This window comes from Lupinus angustifolius, chromosome LG15 (assembly GCF_001865875.1).
Source record: "Lupinus angustifolius cultivar Tanjil chromosome LG15, LupAngTanjil_v1.0, whole genome shotgun sequence".
Taxonomy (NCBI): domain Eukaryota; kingdom Viridiplantae; phylum Streptophyta; class Magnoliopsida; order Fabales; family Fabaceae; genus Lupinus; species Lupinus angustifolius.
Window position 1 is genome coordinate 464726 of NC_032023.1, and position 21497 is coordinate 486222.

Sequence of the window (21497 nt, forward strand, 5' to 3'; positions counted from 1 at the left end):
CAAATTGCAATGTATGATTTGTGTATGTAAGAAGCTTTACACTAAAATTATATCACAATTTATCTACTATGGTGTTAGTTAGCAATTTGGTATTGAAAATTATAAATAAGTATAAAGTAAGAGGTTATCGTATCCACTAATATTTGCTAAATCTATCTCTTTAATAATCAAATTGTTATTCTAAGTTATGTTCAAAGGGGTTTTGATGATTTTGTTTGTAAAACGTAAAATTACTGTAAAATAAAGATGCTGGAATTTCGATGTGGGACTGATCTCCTATTCATTTCCATAACTTCAAAACTTATCAAACAAATGATTCAAGAATGACTCTTGCAAAATAATGGACTTCAGTGCCACTAAAAGCTAATGTCTTAATCATTTTAGCAACTTAAGCAATAAAGTTTTATGTCGAGCAACTTTACATACAAGATTAAGAATTATGACCCACATAACATACTTCTATGTCTAGTAGTTTATGCATGTGAAGTTGAGTTAAACGTAACACCTCAATCGTATTGGTCATTAATATTTTGGTCTATACTAATAGCTTATTAAAATAACTTTATGAATGTCTGGTAACTACATTAATAAGATTATGTTGTATGAACTGTTAAGCATACATGTCTAGTAGTTTATGCTAAAAACTGAGAGTTACTCAATGCCTATATGAATCTATGTCCAACAATCATATGAACACAAGTATGCATGTTACAATTAAACATATAACTATAGGAAAATGATGAATTATATGTGTAGAGTATTGAACTATAATTTCTACTTGAGTTCACTCCCAAAAATCACATCTAGCAAATCCTCATTCACAAATTAAGCATTAAGGGCAATAAGATAATTCATAGAAATCAATAATTCAATTAAACATAATCAATTCCAAAAGTTATATCAAATTAATATTATAATCAATCTAACAAAATAGTAACTTAGCTAAGCATTTTCATATCAAACTAAGAATAAGAAAGATGCATAAAATTACAACTCTTGGAGAAGTAGTACCTCCTCTATATACATACATCAACTCTATCGATCACACTCTCCCACCTTCACAACTCATTTCCAGCATATACTAGCCTATGAACTAAGGAAATAGAAAACATTTTAAATTTGACCAAAAGGTAGTTAGGAACTAAAAATCGGATCCTTCTTTGACTTTTTCAATCCCCCTTTAACATTATGAGTTTTTGTGCTTGTGTAGGAAGTAGGGGTGGTGTGCTGAGCGCAACCTCTTTGTCTGGTCTGACACTTCACCTGGGCAAGCAGTGTTTGGTACGCTTTCCATGCTCGGTTGTGCCATTCCTAAACTGGGCATAGGTCATCTGAGTTGCAGTCTTGCTTGCTTTTTGTCACTTGACATTAATGCTTGCTTGTTTTAGTCTTTTAAAGACCTGAAATATCATGAAAACACAAATCAAAGGTTTATTGTAATAATTCATCAAATTTCTAATTATGAATGCATAAAGTTAGTATTTATAATCAAAAGGTGTTAAATTAACCTTATGAGTTAAGATAATTTTTACACCTAACAATTTGCTTTCTTGTGGAGTTAAACTAATTAGTTAGTCACAAAACATTAACAAACAAAAAATATTAGAAAACTAGGAAGCACGATTGTCAATATAAGCAGAGACAAAAGAAATATATGTTAGTGTTTATCCCAATTCAAAAAGACATGTCATGGCCGATCAAACAGTTAGGTGTCGGCCAAGAACCAAGCAAGATGAGTACTTCTAGATAGTCTTGGATTCGGGCCGATCAACCGGACAATTCAGAGAAGTACGTTGTTTTGATGGCCTAGATCCAAATGACAGTACATGGGAGCACCACTTTTGCCCTGCACAAGATTGTCACGTCGCTTGAATAACACATATCTCTCCCATAAGCTACATATCACCTACACATTGTACCCACGTTTTACCATATGACAAAGACATGCCTAAATACGGCTATTGTGCCTACGATAGGTTATAAGTCAAGTATCCATAAAGTACGAATCTATTAGGAGCCGCTCAACATGGATAAAACAACCTCTGCTTGTCTGAGATAAACCCGACAAGGCAAGATGCTCAACCATGCTAATAACATGTGTCAGAAAATATTTCATACACTTCTTCACTATAAATAGGGAACTCCCACATAAAGAATTATCTTAACTCACTCTCCCATTTACTCTTGCATATTATTCTTCCATATCTCTCTTGTACTAACTTGAGTGTCGAAAACCCTTTCAGATACCTCATCGAATGGTCTCAAATCAACCTCTAACGACATTCATAAGATTCTTTACCCAACCATAGCCCGTACCAAAAAAGAGTTAGTGTAATGGCATAAAGTATGAAATGTTAAATTCATCCTTTACATATATAAACGTCACCAATTAAGTCATTAGAAATGTAAACAAATAAACCAATGAGAGTTTAAGACTAAAAATTCTTTAAAAATGATAGCACTTCAAATATTTTAGGGATTTCATTTTACATTACCTAATAATAACTTAAACTTTCAAAACTTACCTGATAATCCTCTATTTTTTTTACTGCTCTATAAAACCAATAGTATAACGGATAATAATGGTTCTGAATTTTTAAAACAAACTAAATTTAGTTATAAGTTTAGTAAATTATTATATATGATCAATTCTATTTATGTCTAGAAACGTCTTCCCTTTCAAACCCATCAGTTATACGTTTTTGCCTTTACATTTCTTAATAGGCAATAGGCCCTTTCAATTTTACCGTCCAAAATTTTTGTTTGGCTAAAAATGAGAACAACATAACAAATGCTATCACATCCAAATATTGTGGAGATATTGTCTCCCATCAGAAATTCATATAACTATACAAACAAATTACTTAAATTGAGTTTATTAGCTTAATTAATAATAATAATATTAAATATAATCATTTATTATTAATGAAATATATTAATCAAATAATTACAATATTATAAATGATTTTTCATATATGTTTACATTACATAATTAATGTTATTTTATCCCCAGAATTACAAAAAAGTTAATGGTTCGATTGTTGAGAGCGACATTTGTTGTTAAAGGCAGTCACGCATTGCGAAAAGAATTAGTTCCTTACCTAAAAAGGTGACTGGTAGTACCAAAAAATAAAATAGAAACTGTATGTTTTTTATACGAGAATAATGTATCTCTTCATATCAGAAGATAATTTATCTCCTCTGGCCAGTAAAAATGTGACATGTGTGTTATTTTGTTTATTTTTAAAAATAATTTTATTGGAAATGATGAAACATAACACATGTCATGATTTCACTGGCAATAGGAAATAACTTATCTCTTTATGTCAGGAGATACCCCATTCCCTTTTTATACATCCAAAAAAGAAAAAGACAAGACTACGAAGCAAGATCTATCACTAGATGATCTGACAAGGATCGAAAACCCAAATCTGAAGCCTAGAGCCCAAGAGATCCGTCTTAGAAGTCCGCTAAAGAATTAGCCTCCATTGAAATAAAACAAACATGAACCTACCTACTGTGAAGATCAAGATCATCTGGAATCTAACTATAAGACTCTCGGTAATAATATGCACAATCATCAAGAGTCACACTCTAGAAAGACTTGCAAGTTGATACTAGTGAAAAATGCTTTACCAGAGTATAAATGAATGACATTACCAAAAGTATAACCGAATGTACTATTGACATTAACTGAAAATTGATCAATTTAATTATTCACATACGAAGACAATTTAAAATACAATGAGCATAAAAACACGAAATTAACATTGAACACGAAAAGGAACAGTGTAAATGACTAAATGTACAATAAGATATAAAAATACGATTAAAAGAAAATGTAGGAGATTTATTTTCATGTCAATGGAAAAGTGAAGGAATTTAAAGATAAACAGTAAAAACTAAAAAAAATAGTGCCAATGAATCATAACCATGAACAGTAGATATAAAATTGATTTATTAGATTATATGACTAATTGAGAGTATTGGGTCGTTAATCCGAAAAGAATTTAAGAAATGAAGTGAATAAAATTGTAAGTTTGATTCTCACACATAACAAATTTAAAATTAAAAAAACTATAAAGTAGTTTGATACTTACGAGTAAAATAAAGGAGATTGAAAGTTCGTATTAAAAAATATTATATCACTAATTTGGTTGATGGAATAAGGAAAATCTCACATGATTCTTATATACACTTTGTCCATGGACACGTAATTTTATTCTCTATTGTCTTTATTTACATTTTTATGCACATTCACGTGAATAAATTGTTGAAACAACTTGTTGCTTGTTCTAGTCTTTAATTCATTGGCCAATGCCAACAATATAATTTAATAATACAACCTTTCCATGTCACAATTGCCCATAAAATATTGAGCTTTTAGAGTTCTATATTTATGTCATCTTACTCTGCGTCATTAAGGGGTAGAATCTTTTCCATTTTATGACATAAAGTGGAGAACAAAATATGATATATGCTTCAAATAGAATCAATTCTCTAATTAAGAATTCTAAAGTGATAACAACTTTTTCCTTTGTTATTACTAATGGGCGTTAGTTCAAGTGGTACATGTTTGATTCCCCTTAAGCAATGTTTTGGGTTCGAGTCATGTGGATGAAAAAAATATCCGCCGGGAGAGTTAGTCTTATGTACCTATTGATATTCCCGGTTCGGACAGGATTGCCTCCGGTACATAGGAAACCAAAAAACTTTTTCCTTTGTTATTGTGTAAAAGTGTAAAGAGACTTGAGTGTGCATTATTTTGAGCCTTTAGCTATTTAGCAAAATCCAAGAACACACGATTGATGCATGTCTGGTTATAAAAGGTAATGCCAAATTGGTGTAAGCATTGAATTCTAACACTATTCTCTTTTGGTATTCATGATCTATTATCTACGTCCATGACCACAAAAGGAGTTGCACCAAGTGGAACCGCATAGGGCCCACGATGTTAAGGGATCGAGTGGAGATTCATTTATTTTAAGAGTAAAATTAAAAAAAAATGGATTTTCTTAGAATTGATAACTAAGATGTGAAGTAAATTTTTTAAACGTATTCTTTGAGTAAGTGAATCCCCTCTATTTTTTAAGTTAAAATATATTTCATTAAAATTTTAGTATTTTTAAATTTTTAAATTGATATATTAAAGTTTTATGTAGTCTCCAAAAATTTAATTATGTTAAGAAAGGTGTGACACATAAAATAAAACACTATATAGCTATACACAATAACCCAAATCTTCATACAAAATTTTCCATATTTTTCAACACTGTGACACAAATATTTCAGCACAAGCTGAACCTATTCAATGTTATAAAACTCGGTTCGGTACTTATAGTTAAATGTTGTGCTATAATACTGATTATATCACTAAAGAGAATAAGAAAGATGCAATTGTTTTTTCTAAAATAATGAAAAAATGAGCAGGGCCAGCTAATTCATTACCTCTTTTGATTTGCATTGCTGGATTATGTGCATTATTATTCATTGGGGATCTTTCACTAATCAAATACTGGTTGAGATTTCTTGCTTTAATATTTGATTGTGTAATAGTAGTGTTTACTTGATAGAGTAAAGTTATTTGTGTTAATTTTTTCAATTAGTTTATAACAGTAGCAAACATTTTTATATTTAAATATTCCAAGAATTTTTCATTCTTACTTGTATATCCCATTTAGAAGTTTGATAGTAAATTAATTAATATTTTTCTTGAGGACTCTTGTTTAATATTTTATTGATTCAAATAGTATAAATCAAAGAGAAAGGAATTCACCACAAATGATATCTTTTTTAAAATCTATCAAAATGTCAAAATTAGTCCCTTACCAAAAGAATGAAAAAATATTCTTGATAATACAAAAAAAATCGATAATATTAATAGTCGACGTTGATTTATTTTTCAATCCTTTTGTTTCTTCAACATTATTTATTTTTCTAGAGTTTTCTCTTGTGAAACAAAGACTAGAGTGTAAGGTTCGTCGACATTGATCAAAAAGTTTCCATAGTGGAGGTCCTACTTAGCATTTTACAAAAGCGTCACCCTCACCGTGTCATGTCACGCCTTCATTAATATCACACCACGTGTCCACCAGTACCGACAACATTTGATCGTGAACCACACGCGATTAAGATTGGAGCGTGGAAAAAGACTAATCCAGAACTCACCAAAATTTCTTGGACATCTTGAGTCACATACTCTCTACACTAAACTCACGAGCTCCCATCACCATTCCAGTATCTTCCTTTCCAACACAATTTCAACATCAAAGAGTTCGATTCCTGAGAATGACATTTGTTTTGAAGAACAACCACACATCTTAAAAAGCCCCAAAAGAGATTAGTTTCTTATCAAAAGATGAGAATATACTCTTGATAGTATAAAAAAAATCAATTATTTTTATTTCTCATTTTTTATGTTTAATACTAAAATCAATTCACCAACAGAGTAATAGTCTAATTATACATAAATGATGAAGTAGTCAGCTTGAAACTTTTTTCTAATCTACCCTTTTTACAAAAGCCTTTAGAACCAAATAAATTTTTGGTATAACTACAAATATTCTCATACTTTATAATTAATAAGCTAATTTCTTTTAATATATATTTATTTTTTCCGATAAATGTCGTTATAAAAAATCGAATTTTACTTAGTACCATATTTAAAGATCTAGTGAGATTTTATATCGCTATACTAACGTTTTGTTAATCCGAAATAAAGATAAATGATTAGTTTTAACTTCATGAGGAAAGAGTATCTTATAATTCATGACAACTAGATAGAAATTTTAATGTATCTAATAAATACTGTATAAAGATTTTTAATCAAAATTAATTGGTATCAATTACTTTATGCACCCTTCTTAAATTATTAAAGTAACATTTCTGTTTGCCTAGCTTACTGCCACAAATAACTCAACCATTTCTGATCTCACATTTTCCTAGCACATGCCACCTCTTACAATAATTGGGGACTAGTTCTATTTCTATTTGGAGGGATGTTAAATAACTTCTAATTGGAGCTTTATATTGTTCTAGATATTCATAATTACAGAACCAAAAGATATTCATATATTTTTAAATAATTAAATTATTTAACTTTTGTACTATTTGTCTTAAGAATTTGAAAGTTGATTCCTCCAAGAAACACTGGAATAAAATAAATTGATAAAAGAAGGAGGAATTTGAGCAATGATCTATACTCTTTTTTTTATCATTTATGAAGATAATACTAGTTTAGATACAAAAAAAGGATAATCCCTATGAAAATGAAGAATACAAAGCCGAACCTCGATACCAAGTCTTTTCTATTTCTTTAGGGTATGCTCAGCCCATTATATTATAATACCTCATTTTTCACATCAGAATCACACATGAGATAAGATATGATTGACCATTTAATTTTGTTTATAAAAATTAATCAATTCATATATGCATATAACTTCAATATTGTGTATATGTGTATTTTATATTTATCATCACATCAATATATGTATCTAAAATATTAAATATTTGGAGTGATGATGTATCAACTAATCGGATCAATCTTTTTATTGACAATTTATGTGTTTTGATTAACTTCTATAGTGAAGTTGATATTTATCTTTTTTTTATTACATTAAAGAAACAACACATAACAGAAAGTAGAACATATGATGAAAATTTTGAACTGTGTCGCTCAGTAACAAGACAGATAACTCAGCTCAGCATTAAAAAGAATATTATATGTTATACAAAAGATCTCTTACCTAAAGTTTCTTAATAAATATTCTTATATTTCTTTCTTAACAACACCTATTAAAGTTTTAATTTGTAGAAAGGAGAGTAAGAATAAAATAGTTTTATTTACTTTTTATCACTCGGGAATAGTTTATTTAAATCAAAGATAACTCAATTGTTGTCCCAAAAAAAAGATAAATCAATTCTCTAATTGAAACTTATTTATTATTATTTTTTTTGTAAAATTCATAAATATTTATTACACTATTCAAATGATAGAGTTATACAAGGTTTTAAAAGGGAAATGATAGAGGGCATAAGAAAATAAAATATGTGTAATTGTAGTTCATGTTCCACTCGTTCATTAGCTATGAACATATTTTACTTTGAGCTAAAAGTTGAAAATTCAAAAGCAAATTGTAAGGTCTAGAATTTCAAAAAAAATAATAAAAAACTTCAAAAATTTATTGAAAGCAACCACTAAGGTCTAAAATGACATCCAAATAAGATTTGGTCTTTATACTTAAAAAGGGTATAACTAGACCTAGTGATCTAAATTCTTAAAAAACTACCAACAATTATAATAGCAAATCACATTTTCCACGCACCAAAAAGTCACCATATTATTTTTATTTTATTTTATAAGTATAATATTTATGTATTATTTATGTACGTGTAAAGAGTTATATATTATCATTAACTATTTATTTATATTATTCTTTGAAAATAATAATAATAATAAAAAATAAATGATTAATGTTTGGCTTAAAGTGTATAAAATTGTTACCATGTATACATATATTTGTCTCTTTCTTTTTATATGCATGGCCCTCATAATTTGATGAAGGATTTAATATCTAGGTTTTTTTACATTGTTGGTAAATTATTCACCATTTATTTGTTAATCACTATTGACTTTCGAACAGAAATAAAACAAATGTGGATGACGTGATACAATGTAAAAAAACTTTTACAGTGTCAATACATAGATTTTAAACTCTGTGATAAAAGTAATAATTTGAGAAAAAGTAACATAACTCAAACTCCACTAGAATCATGTCACGTGTAGATCCACAGTCACTAGTTTTTATCTATATATAGAAGCTACTCCAACAACGTGGAAGATCACAGAGCAACTTGCCACTAAATTTTGGAGAGAAGAGAGGGGTTCTCCAAAATTTTCTCTTTCTTCGATTGTTGTTAGTTTCATTTTCATTTGGGTATTGTGAAACATGTTCATCGAGAACTTTAAGGTTGAAAGTCCTAATGTTAAGTACACTGACTCTGAGATTCAGTCAGTGTACAATTATCAAACCACTGAACTTGTTCACCAAAACAATGAGTGGATCGTGAAACCCAAAACTGTGAAATATGAGTTTAAAACCAATACCCATGTTCCTAAATTGGGGTTTGTTCCTATATCAAAAGCCTTTTTTTTTTAAATTTTTTAATTTTTTTTTGTGAATTTTTTTATATGATTTTTTATTTTTTGGATCAGGGTAATGCTTGTGGGGTGGGGTGGAAACAATGGTTCAACCCTCACTGGTGGTGTTATTGCTAATCGAGAGTTAGTTTTTCTACTTCCTAGATTATTTTTGTTATATTGTTTAATTGAAAATGAATTATTCATGGCTCAATTTTGTTTTTTTTTTGTATTTATGATTGTTAGTGGTATTTCATGGGCAACAAAGGACAAGATTCAACAAGCTAATTATTTTGGCTCTCTGACTCAAGCTTCAGCTATTAGAGTGGGTTCTTTCCAAGGAGAAGAAATTTATGCCCCATTCAAGAGCTTGCTTCCAATGGTACTATATGTTAATCTAAATTCATTGACTTTTTTATATGCCAATTTTCTAGTGGTGCCCCGTTAGATCTCGAGGATGACCAAAAGATTAAAAATTCGATTTTTGGTAGTAACATTGGTTGGGAGGGGTAGCCACACACCCCGAAAGTGATTAGTTTATTAACCATATAATATGTGCAGGTAAACCCTGATGACATAGTGTTTGGTGGATGGGATATCAGTAACATGAACCTGGCTGATGCAATGGGAAGAGCCAAGGTGTTTGATATTGAATTGCAGAAGCAATTGAGGCCTTACATGGAATCCATGGTTCCACTCCCTGGAATCTATGACCCTGATTTCATTGCTGCTAACCAAGGAGAACGCGCCAACAATGTTATCAAGGGTACTAAGAAAGAACAAGTTCAACATATCATCAAGGACATTAAGTATGTACAACTTTAACAGTATCCTTAATAGTGTACTTAAATCTATTCAGCTTCAAATTTGATGAATATTTTTCTGTGTTGAAATGAATTTAGGGAGTTTAAGGAAGCTAACAAAGTCGACCGGGTTGTTGTTCTGTGGACCGCAAACACAGAGAGGTATAGTAATGTAGTTGTTGGACTAAATGACACAATGGAAAACCTATTGGCTTCTGTGGATAGAAATGAGAGTGAGATTTCTCCTTCCACCTTGTTTGCTTTGGCTTGTGTTACGGAAAATGTTCCTTTCATCAATGGAAGCCCTCAGAACACTTTTGTTCCAGGTTTGTTGGTTGCAACTTTTCTCCCTTTCAATTAATTTATTTGTTCGAATTTGTTAATCCTTTGATTGATTTATGATAGAGCATTATAGTGTCGTTTGACCCATGTTACTGACTCCACCTAGTGGTATAAATAAACGCTTGGTTGTTGTTGTTGTTGTTAAACTTTTGGTCGTGTTTTTCGTCAGGACTGATTGATCTTGCCATAAAAAAGAACAGTTTGATTGGTGGAGATGATTTCAAGAGTGGTCAGACCAAAATTAAATCTGTTTTGGTTGATTTTCTTGTAGGGGCTGGTATCAAGGTATATTAAATGCATTCTTATACTAATTCCTATAGGCTATATCATAAGTGTTACTAACTAAGATAGTGCTTTCTATTTGTTTGTATGTTTAATACTTCAGTGTATGCATTATACATATATACTCATTTCATTTGGTGAAAAGAGAAGAATTGAATTGATTTTTTAACAAGAGTCTCTTGTTGATAAATGACATGACAGCCAACTTCAATTGTGAGTTATAACCATCTCGGAAACAATGATGGCATGAATCTCTCAGCGCCGCAAACCTTCCGCTCCAAGGAAATTTCGAAGAGCAACGTCGTTGACGACATGGTCAACAGCAATGGCATCCTATATGCACCCGGTGAACATCCAGACCATGTTGTTGTTATTAAGGTAATTTTATATATGACACCCTCTTATGTCTTATCCATGTTTCTTTCTCTTGTAATTGCTTGTACGGTTTTCAAATTCGTCTGTTTCGTTGTGCTTGTAGTACGTGCCGTATGTGGCAGATAGCAAGAGAGCCATGGATGAGTACACATCAGAGATTTTCATGGGTGGAAGGAACACAATTGTGTTGCACAACACATGTGAGGATTCTCTCTTGGCTGCTCCTATTATCTTGGATTTGGTCCTTCTTGCTGAACTCAGCACTAGAATTGAGTTTAAAAATGAAGCTGAGGTTTGTATCCATTTACTTAACCTTTCTTATTGCTCATTATATGTACTAGTTACTATAGTCCATGAATTATTTATCACATTTTGAGGTACATTATGTTATGGTTCCTTCAGGGAAAATTTCACTCTTTCCACCCTGTTGCTACAATCCTCAGTTATCTCACCAAGGCTCCTCTAGTAAGTTTAATCTATCTGATACTTGATTCAATTTTACCTTACATACATTTACATGCTTATTTTTCATGTAGAAATTAAGCTTAGTATTATCTGCTAGAGGGTGAGTTTGACGCAAGGGTAAGGTTGTTGCTTACTAACCATGAAGTCACGAGTTCAAATCTTGGAAACAACCTCTCCACTTATGGTGTTCAGGCTGCTGTGAACATCTACCTTTTCCAGGCCCTAGTTGATGGGAGACTCGTGTATTGGACCGCTCTTTTATTAACTGCGTCGGTTATTATGTTTGATCATCATGGTTGAATTTCTTTGTTATTTTAATAAAAATTGGTGAGGTGACTAATGAGATAATGTTTGATAGGTTCCACCTGGTACACCAGTGGTGAATGCTTTGTCCAAGCAGAGGGCAATGTTGGAGAACATCCTAAGAGCTTGTGTTGGATTAGCTCCTGAGAATAACATGATTCTAGAGTACAAGTGAAGAAGCAAGTGAATTTGGAAATAGTATGAGTGATCTTGGTGAATGAATGTTCGAAAAATTTCAAGCCTTTCATTTCTCTTTTCCCCGATAAGAATATGTTTGGTAATGTCTTTTGTAGTATTAACTTTTGAATGTCTTTGCTCTTGTGTGCTTATTTTAAGAGCAGGACATGTTTTGTTTTAGTACATTGAACTTATGACTGTGTACTTTGTGAGTCAAATAAATATGTAAAAAAAAATTAATATATTGACTATTGTGTATTTTGTGCTCAATTGGTATTTATTGTCCTTCCCTTCATTTCAAGTACTTTTGAGACACAAGGCCTAGAGTTTGAAATATATGATTATGATTATAAACTCTAAATAGTTATGGTTGATTTACTAGTGTAAGACTCCAGTTGATCCTAGGATGATCAAAAGGTCTAAGGTTCGATTTTCTGTGAGCGACACTTATTGGGAGTGATAGTCATATAATCCGAAAGAGATTAGTTCATTACCCATAAGGTAAGAAGACATCGTTGGTATAACAAAAAAAACTCTAACAGTTTCTTCAAAGGCTAAACTCAAATGTTGAAACCCTATGCAATTAACTATGAAAGGAACCATATGAGATTATATCTTAGTGCAAGATTTAAAATTTCTTACAAACCCCAAATCCCCAATGTTTTGGCTATGGTAGCAATTTAGTATTAGAGCTTGTATTTATATAAGATTTGAGTACTATTATGGAATTTTGATAAATCATTAGAGGAATTATGTGTATATTCATTCCTTCACCTCTTCAAGTTTATTTCATTGGCTCCATTAGACTTGTTACAATTATGCATCCACCTAATGTGTTAGCAAAGGTTAAAAAATGAAGGAAAAAAATTATAGTGAGCAACCATAGCTGAATTATTTATTGAAACCAGGTTGTACCAACACAATAATAATACTTATATCATTATCATGTATTAAAATAAAACTTATATCATTATCATGTCACCAAAGGCTACATTTGAGGTACCATATTTGTTCTTAACAACAAGGTTAACATAATTAGAAGAAAGCTAAGTTTGGCATAATTCAATCATCTCACTAAATAATTCATGCTTTGGAAATTTTGTAAATTATATAGATTCTTAGGTGGCCTCCATGGGAAAGAAGGTTATTTCCAATATTCATCACAAGAAGGGTGATGTGTTAAAAAAAGATTGTAAAATCTGTACACTGACAGTGTAAAGATTTATATACATGCACACTATCATCCACCCTTTATTTGGATTACGTTTTTTGAAAAGTCAACAATAATTAAACATCAATGATGAATGATATAATAACAGTGTATAAATCTTATATATTGTCAGTGCATTCATCTTTTTTCTAAAAAAAAAATTGTTCTCCCACATTTGGGCTTTTGATATTTCCTTATCTTAAGTTTGTTTATCAACCATATGTTATATGAGTACTTTGAACCTATGATATATACCTTTCAAATCCAAGGAATGTCTAGACCAACCATAATGGAGAATACCATATTTATTCTTATATGTGTATATTATTTTGTAATTTATTAAAACTCATCATGAAATAAGAATAATATCTACATTTTTTTTCACAAATGACAAACATCATTCTTATTTGAGTTCTACAACCTACCCCACACTTCTATATTTTCTAGTAAATATAATCTAACATCTATCTCTCTCCCTACTTTCTCTTGGCCAATAATTGTTCTTACTTAAAAACAAATTCACAAAATAAAAATGTCATGACGGAAAAGAGAATAAAAATATTTTTATTTTGTTAAGAATAACCTTAAGAGTAACCACTACAGTTGCTCTTATATAACTTCAATGATACCACTTTTGGCTTTGATATGCTTGACAATGGAGATTGGGGAACATGGAGGGTTAAGATTAGAAGTTTATTAATAATCACATAACTACTTAAAAAGTTATATAATTTTGATAATTCAAAAATATGATCTAATGATTTATATTAATTAGGACTATTTTCCTACAATCATAATTGTTTTCACTGCATTCACTTCCTCTACAGATAACCCATATATATAATTGATAGTCCCACACAAATTCCTATAAGGATTTTGATGTAGCCCACACAATTTAGACCCATTATATTCATGCAAGTCAAGGACATCAAATGCAAAAACAATTCTATTGTTTCAATTTTATTCTATATATACTATTTTGCTCAATAATAATAAATAAAAAATAATAATAGTCAAAATTTAAATTATATTTTAATTAATATAACATATTTTTATTATCACATGATAGCATCTATCTGAGATAATAGATATTTGTTAATCAAACAGTGATATATTTCTTCCCCATTTATATTGAGAAGTATTTTATAGATCATGTTTCCTCTTTTTATTTTTATTTTTTTGTTAAACTAGTTTCCTTTGAATATGCCAGCCCTTTCCCCTTTGTGTTTTGTAAAAACAAAAAGAAATGAAAGACCTTATTCGTACATAGAAATAAAGACCCTTAATAATAACAAAGAATAAATTAAAAGAAATTTATTCAGTACACTGATGTAACATTTATAAAATATATTAATCTTTTTTGTTGAAAATAAAATATAATAATCTACAATATATGCTTATTTATATGTTGTAAAACTTCTTTGCACCCCCTCTAGTTGTAACCGTACACTTTTCCTAAATTAAAATACATGTATTGTTTTTAATAAACGAAAGGATATAATAAAAGACCAGTAACTATTAAAAAAAGAATCCATGCACCTAAAGAAATTAAAATGAAAGTAACCAGTAATGATTTTTAGCACAAGTGCCTCTTTATTTGCTTAAACAGACAGATTCACCCCTGGAAATAGTGATATAAATTAATATTTTTTAGGAACCTTTTTTGTAACTTTCCAAGCATGAAGAATAGCCAAGGGAACAGTTTTTTTTTTTCCACCCTGATATTGATATACACTAATATTTGCATAGTTAAAAGATAAAAAATACTATTATGGGGATGTTATTTTCGCTGAGTGTACTTCTTCGTGATTCTCTCTGTTAATGAAGAAATAAGTACTATAAAATAACATATAAAATACAATATAAAATGACATATTTATTCTTTTATTTATTATGAAATTACATTTTTATTATCGGAAATATGAAGAAAAACAATTATTAATCTCTTTCCGTTAATGAAGTTCTATGAAGCATACTAGATACAGTTAATTTTTTTAGATTGGTTTTTGGGACGTGGATGAAGCTGAAGATACAATTGATTAAAAATCTTTAGCATTTATTAACAACTTTTAAAAAGTTTGTTTAATGTTGAAGTCAAATGTTCAATACATTTCGAATGTATAATTTTTTTTGGTCAATAGAGACAAAATTCACTTCCATCATCAAAAGGAGTTATGTTAGAGAATCTTCAATGAAAAAATTAGTATTTAAAATTACATTTAATATTAGAGTTTTAAATATAATATTTCAATTGTTTTTTTGTTTCTCACATGTATCCTCGCACATGAGGTAATCATGTCCGAGCCTATATGTGGGGCTAATTTTTTAAGCGGACATTCTTCCATCCACAAGATTCGAACTCAAAATGTTGCCTAAAAGGAATCAAACATGTACCACTTGAACCACCACTCGTTGATATAATACTTCAATTGTTGTTAATATTTAAAATATACTTAAAGCTAAAGAATGTTGGTATTTAATTGACAAATAATATTAATTGTTATCCTCCACTTGTATATATATATATATTAAAGCATGGATGATTTGTAGGTCTCAATTTCCTCTCCAATCTCAGATTGCCTCTTTCCCCTGCTTTGTCCTTAGAGATTAGGAAACGGTAACTATGCACATTTTTAGTCTCCATCTATATATTATATAATATAAACAAATGGTTTTATAATATTACCTTCTCAAGTCTCAACCATAAACTTAAAAAATGAATTTGAAATGAAAATATCAATTTATTTTTCATAACAACCGGTGCCAACTAATTAGTTACATTCTTTTATAGTATTTCATTTGCATGTTATTTTCATTCTTTTATGGTATTTCCTTTGCATGTTATTTTCACTTGTTTGTGGCATCTACCCACTTGGCTGTATATGAATATATATGAATGAATGAGAAAAGGATCATTTGCTCCTAATGGTGTCTCATTCATTGTCTCGGGCCAATCACATATTTTTACATGAATAAAAGAAAAATTTTAGAAATAAAAAGTAATATCCTAATTGGCTTAGTATAGAAAATGAGATATTATTATTCATAACATGTAATCTATATCCGAATGAAGATCTAGCTTATATATATACTCCATTTTGTATGTACTCCATTATTTAGTCCCCTTATGCCTATATATAACCATAGCAACAAGCTAAGAATTAGGACACATTATTTAAACCAAGGTCCATTCTCTATAACTTTCTTATATATATGGTAGCTCCAACCAATGCTAGGGTAAGTTCCACCTTAGAAAAGTTGATGGAGCTTAAGAACACTAGCCATAACATAAGGGCTAAGTGGGTCTTAAATCCACCAGAGCCACCATGCTTGTGGCGTCAGATCTTAGACAACATCAAAGGAACATTCTTACATGGACGAAATAGAAATAGATTTTCTTCTCTTAGGAATCAATCTTTGTCAAAAAATGTGTTTATGTTGTTGCAGGAGTTATTCCCCGTTCTTGGTTCTTTACAAGAATATAATATCCAAAAATTCAAGTATGATTTCATGGCGGGTCTAACCCTTGCAATCCTAGCCATTCCACAGGTTATAGATATTTTTAATCACATTATTTAAACACTCAAAATATGATATTTTACATGGATATAGGGATACATATTTTCTATCTTCAATTATGATATACCTTGTAATATATAATATTCACATTGGCATAATATGTGTGATGTGGTGTGTTGTATATATTTTTATAGGAAAACATTTTTTTTTTATTTTAAGGGGAGGAGGAGAGGGTGGTGGAGTGTTGTATAATAAGTATTCAAAAAAATATTTTTTCAAATATTTTTATCTAATATTAGAGCCATGTTCTTTCTACACCCCATACACATTTATATCTTTAATCTATTATTACTTTTCAGAAAAAAGTACAAATCAACCCTACTTTCCTCAACATTTTCCATATTCATTTTAACTAGATCATGATAATACAATTTTAATACTATTTTTTCTTATTGAAAAATGTGTAAAAAGAGGCATATCAACTTCAAATGTAGATATAATATTTATTGTTATTTACTTTTTTGTTTAGGTATTACAAACTGCATATGCATATCGATGTTGAATCTGTAATGCAAGATTTCATTGGATCCCCAAATGCCAAAAAAATATCAGTTCATACTACTTTGTGTTTAAAAAAAACCTTGTGATTACCATGGTAGAGATAACTTGGTAACTAGCTAGTACTATAATATATATCCATTGTATCAAAAGAATGAAAATAGTAATCTATAAGGAATATGGACCATTGGCACTTAACTTAGTACTTAGCATTAAACTTGATTATAGTATTTGCATGCCATGATTAAAATGAATGATGATTTTGAACTTGCAGAGTATGGGATATGCAACTTTGGCACAGCTAAGTCCTGAATATGGCCTATGTAAGTTACATAAATAGTGATGCATTTTTTAAAACCTACACATTGTCGATATAAACTTCTTTACACTCTTAGCATATCATTCACCATTGATTTGTATTTCTTTTATTTGCGTGTCAATAACAATAATATATGAATAATAAATAATTTGTTGACAATGTAAAAAATACTTATCGATATATACATATTATATATCTAAATAAGAGTGCATTATTTATATACACAGATTCAAGTATTATCCCACCTCTTATCTATGCTATGTTGGCAAGTTCAAGGGAGATAGTGATTGGACCTATAGCTGTGGATTCAATGCTTCTATCCTCAATGATTAGGAATTTGAAAGATCCTGTTCATGATTCTGCTGGTTACACTCAACTTGTTCACACTGCAACTTTTTTGGTTGGTGTCTTTCAACTTGCCTTTGGACTCTTCAGGTTAGTGCTTACTTGTTATTTACATCAGCTAATTATTTAATTACTCAATTCTTTTGTAGAGATTGATGGTGGGACTCGAACCCACAACCTCCTACACTCCATTTTTTACGACCGCCCTCTTTACTATCAGATCACCTTATCCCATATTGCATATAAATTTATAATATAGCTGAAAATTCTTCATTGATTTGTCAAAACAAATAATCAAAACTTCACATTTCACACAGATTTGGTTTTCTAGTGGATTATCTTTCCCATGCAACAATAGTGGGATTCTTAGCAGCAGCTGCATTAGGCATTGGACTACAACAATTGAAAGGACTACTTGGAATCAAACACTTCACTAACAAAACTGATTTAATTTCAGTGATGAAAGCTGTTTTTACATCATTAAGTAACCAAGTAAGAAATGAATTGCAATGAAGGAAAACATAAAACTTTATTTCACAATAACTCAAAGTTCATTGTTTTTAACAACTCTTTCATTTTTCAGTCAGAATGGCAACCTTTCAATTTCCTTTTTGGATTATCATTCCTATTTTTCATCCTATTTACCACACATCTGGTTAGTAACACTATTTATTTTCTCTATATCAATATTATTTATAATATTCTCAATTGTGACCACGATTATGGTTATGCCGCATTTATCACAATTATTTACGGCAATTGTGAATCGCAATTTAAAACACTATATCTGATTTTCTCTTGCTAAAATTCAATTATTGTTACATATTGAACAGGCTAGAAGGAACAAGAAACTATTTTGGTTATCAACCGCTGGTCCTCTATTTTGGGTTATTATATTCTCTGTGATTGCATATAGAATTAATCTTCATAAGCTTGAAGTTGAGGACTACATAGTTCAAGTCTTAGGACCAATAAAAGGAGGTAGCTTGAAATCAAGCTCACTCTACAAGATACATGTTGGTGATAAATTTATGGTTCCTTTGATCAAAATAGGGTTTACAATTGCTGTTATTTCAACTACGGTAGGGTTCACCATGTTCAAACAATTTATGTTAATTGTTCAATTGATCTTTCTTAAGTATAGTTTTCATAATTATATTACTATTCTTATGTAAAATCACAGATGGGTATATCTGTTGGACGATCATTTGCATCACTAAGAGGATACCATCTTGATCCTAACAAAGAAATGGTATCCCTAGGCCTAATGAACATTGTCGGATCTTTCACTTCTTGCTATGTTACAACAGGTAAATTCCTCATCACGGCCGATCGTAATTTTATCTTTTAGAATTAGTTTTAATTTAGATGTTGAAAACTTTAGACATTTTTTTTTATGTTACTCCTTTTTTTAAATTCACTTTAGTAAAGGTTATGGTAAAAAAATTGATAAAATAACATAATAACCCCATTATTATACAATATTTACTATATGTGAAAGTGGTGTAGTTCAAATTAGTATTAGGTAAATCTCTATCTTCATAATAACATTTGCTTCCAACCTAAGATCATAACAATCAAGCCAATGTTCCTAACATATTCACTTGTGAGGATCGGTTAGAAATTTTCATTTCTCATCAACCAAATTGATACACACAAAAAAATTTAAGAATGAAAATGGGTCTCGTTTGCTTTTATTACGATGAATAACCGTGTCATGATCCATGCCGAATTTACAACACTATTTTCTAACAATTTCGGGTAACCATGCAGGTTCTCTAGCACGTACTGCTCTAAAGTACAATGCTGGGTCAGAAACAATGGTATCAAGCATAGTTATGGCACTCATGGTCCTATTATCACTTAGATTTTTGACAGGACTCTTATATTTCACTCCAAAAGCAGTCCTAGCAGCAATCATTCTTTCTGCTATATCAGGACTCATTGACCTTAAGAAAGCATATGAAATTTGGAAAGTTGATAAATTTGATTTCCTTGCTTGTATTGGAGCCTTCATTGGGGTGTTATTTGCATCTGTTGAAATAGGCCTTGCAATTGGGGTATATTTTAGCCTCATTTTCTTAAATTTCTATAACTTCAATTCATGTTGCATGATAATATACATCAACCTTATTTGTTCCTTATCTTATAGTATTGTTTACTTATGTGCAACAACATAAATTCTAGTGCAGGTGACAATATCATTTTTGAAGATAATAATTATCTCAATTCAACCTGGTATTAGAATTGTTGGAAAGCTTCCTGGAACATATGATTTTGGTGATGTTGAACAATATCCAATGGCAGTTAAAATTCCAGGATTTTTTATAGTTTCTATCAAATCTTCTGTGCTTTGTTTTGCAAATGCAAGTCTTGTCAGAAAAAGGTATATATTTATATATATATAAATTATATATATATATTTGTCATCTAATATCATCACTTTGTGTCTACATCTTCTTTTATTTAGTCATATATAAATACTCAAAATTAGGCTTTGATTAAAATTTGAGTGTGCACATTATTTATTTTGTTAAGTATTATTTTAAAGGATTGAGAGATTAGTGACTGATGAAGAAGCTGAGGATGGCAAAGGAGAAATCACCTTTAAATTTGTTATTCTTGATACCTCAAGTGAGTCTTTCTCAAATAGAGTCATATTAAGATTTTATTGGATTATATAAGTTATGTCATAGTAAATTGCACTAAAATATTAACAAATTTAATTAACATGCATTTGCTTGAAATTTAATATTTTTCTTATAACTTGATAGGTCTTATGAGTATTGACACTGCGGGAATTGCCTCTCTTGAGGAGCTGAATAAGAATCTAACAACATGTGGAATGAAAGTGAGTATTTACTCTTATTTTAAAGTAAAATACATATTTTACTCTCTTATATTTTTCGACTTTACTAGTTTGGTCTATAAAAAATTGAAAAGTCCAAATTAGTCCCCAAAATTTTTATATGATTTTCAAATTAGTTATTTTTAGCATATTTTACAACACATGTTATGGAGTAATTTGACCACAAAAAGACTAATTTGACTATCATTTAAATTTTTTGGGAATCATTTTGGGTTTTCGGTTTTTGAGGAACCAAAGTAGTAATGTCAAAAAACATGAGAGACTAAAATGAGTATTTACTCTTATTTTAATATACCTTATTTTGAAATTCCAACCACAACATACTTTAAAACTTTGTTGATTTGTAAATCAATCTCACACCTTTCACTGATGCTCATAAGATTTCATATTAATTCCTCTTTATTTTCTCTTTGTTGCAGCTAGCCATAGCTAACCCTAGGTGGCAAGTAATTGACAAGCTAAGACTAGCTAACTTTGTGGACAAAATTGGAGGAAGAGTTTTTCTCTCTGTAGGAGAAGCTGTAGAATTATGCATTGGTGCCAAAATTGGTATTGTATAATTAATCAGTTGGAGGTTACACTTTACTCCATGAATAAGTTAAAAAAATTCACTCCACATTTTAGTCATCAAATCTATAAAAATCTAATGGTTCAGATTTATTAGCTAATTCAAATCACGTGAATCATTATATTTTTATAAAACGAATAAGTAAAATGTGGAGTCGACTTTTTAACTTACTTTCTAAGTGGATCCCCTCTCAATTTTATCTTAGTGGTGTTCTCCATAA

At 30.1% G+C, this 21497-nt stretch overlaps 2 protein-coding genes and 1 long non-coding RNA gene across 3 annotated transcripts; 2 read left to right on the forward strand and 1 right to left on the reverse strand.

Annotated features, from left to right (window-relative positions):
* LOC109327925 lies at positions 5005-19745 on the reverse strand. The gene is made up of 3 exons (XR_002105368.1): positions 19735-19745; positions 5236-5241; positions 5005-5079 (listed from the first exon to the last, which is right to left on the reverse strand). It is a non-coding gene; the product is annotated as an uncharacterized LOC109327925 (long non-coding RNA).
* On the forward strand, positions 8842-12159 carry LOC109327922 (inositol-3-phosphate synthase-like). The gene is made up of 10 exons (XM_019561100.1): positions 8842-9127; positions 9218-9286; positions 9389-9524; positions 9704-9951; positions 10045-10271; positions 10457-10572; positions 10771-10947; positions 11048-11236; positions 11347-11409; positions 11768-12159. Exons 1-10 carry the CDS (start codon positions 8952-8954, stop codon positions 11885-11887), a joined length of 1521 nt encoding a protein of 506 aa, XP_019416645.1. The 5' UTR covers positions 8842-8951; the 3' UTR covers positions 11888-12159.
* LOC109327920 (early nodulin-70-like) lies at positions 16279-21384 on the forward strand. The gene is made up of 12 exons (XM_019561098.1): positions 16279-16648; positions 17451-17499; positions 17723-17930; positions 18158-18332; positions 18424-18495; positions 18674-18922; positions 19024-19150; positions 19614-19900; positions 20033-20226; positions 20392-20474; positions 20615-20691; positions 21129-21384. Exons 1-12 carry the CDS (start codon positions 16313-16315, stop codon positions 21267-21269), a joined length of 1998 nt encoding a protein of 665 aa, XP_019416643.1. The 5' UTR covers positions 16279-16312; the 3' UTR covers positions 21270-21384.

Excerpts from the sequence above, each read along its gene's own strand:
- LOC109327922 (XM_019561100.1), top strand. The coding sequence starts at position 8,952 with ATGTTCATCGAGAACTTTAAGGTTGAAAGTCCTAATGTTAAGTACACT. Across the intron at positions 9,952-10,044 it reads CATATCATCAAGGACATTAA|GGAGTTTAAGGAAGCTAACA; the intron begins GTATGTACAACT and ends AAATGAATTTAG. Across the intron at positions 10,272-10,456 it reads TCAGAACACTTTTGTTCCAG|GACTGATTGATCTTGCCATA; the intron begins GTTTGTTGGTTG and ends GTTTTTCGTCAG.
- LOC109327920 (XM_019561098.1), top strand. The coding sequence starts at position 16,313 with ATGGTAGCTCCAACCAATGCTAGGGTAAGTTCCACCTTAGAAAAGTTG. Across the intron at positions 18,923-19,023 it reads TTGCTGTTATTTCAACTACG|ATGGGTATATCTGTTGGACG; the intron begins GTAGGGTTCACC and ends GTAAAATCACAG. Across the intron at positions 20,227-20,391 it reads GCAAGTCTTGTCAGAAAAAG|GATTGAGAGATTAGTGACTG; the intron begins GTATATATTTAT and ends ATTATTTTAAAG.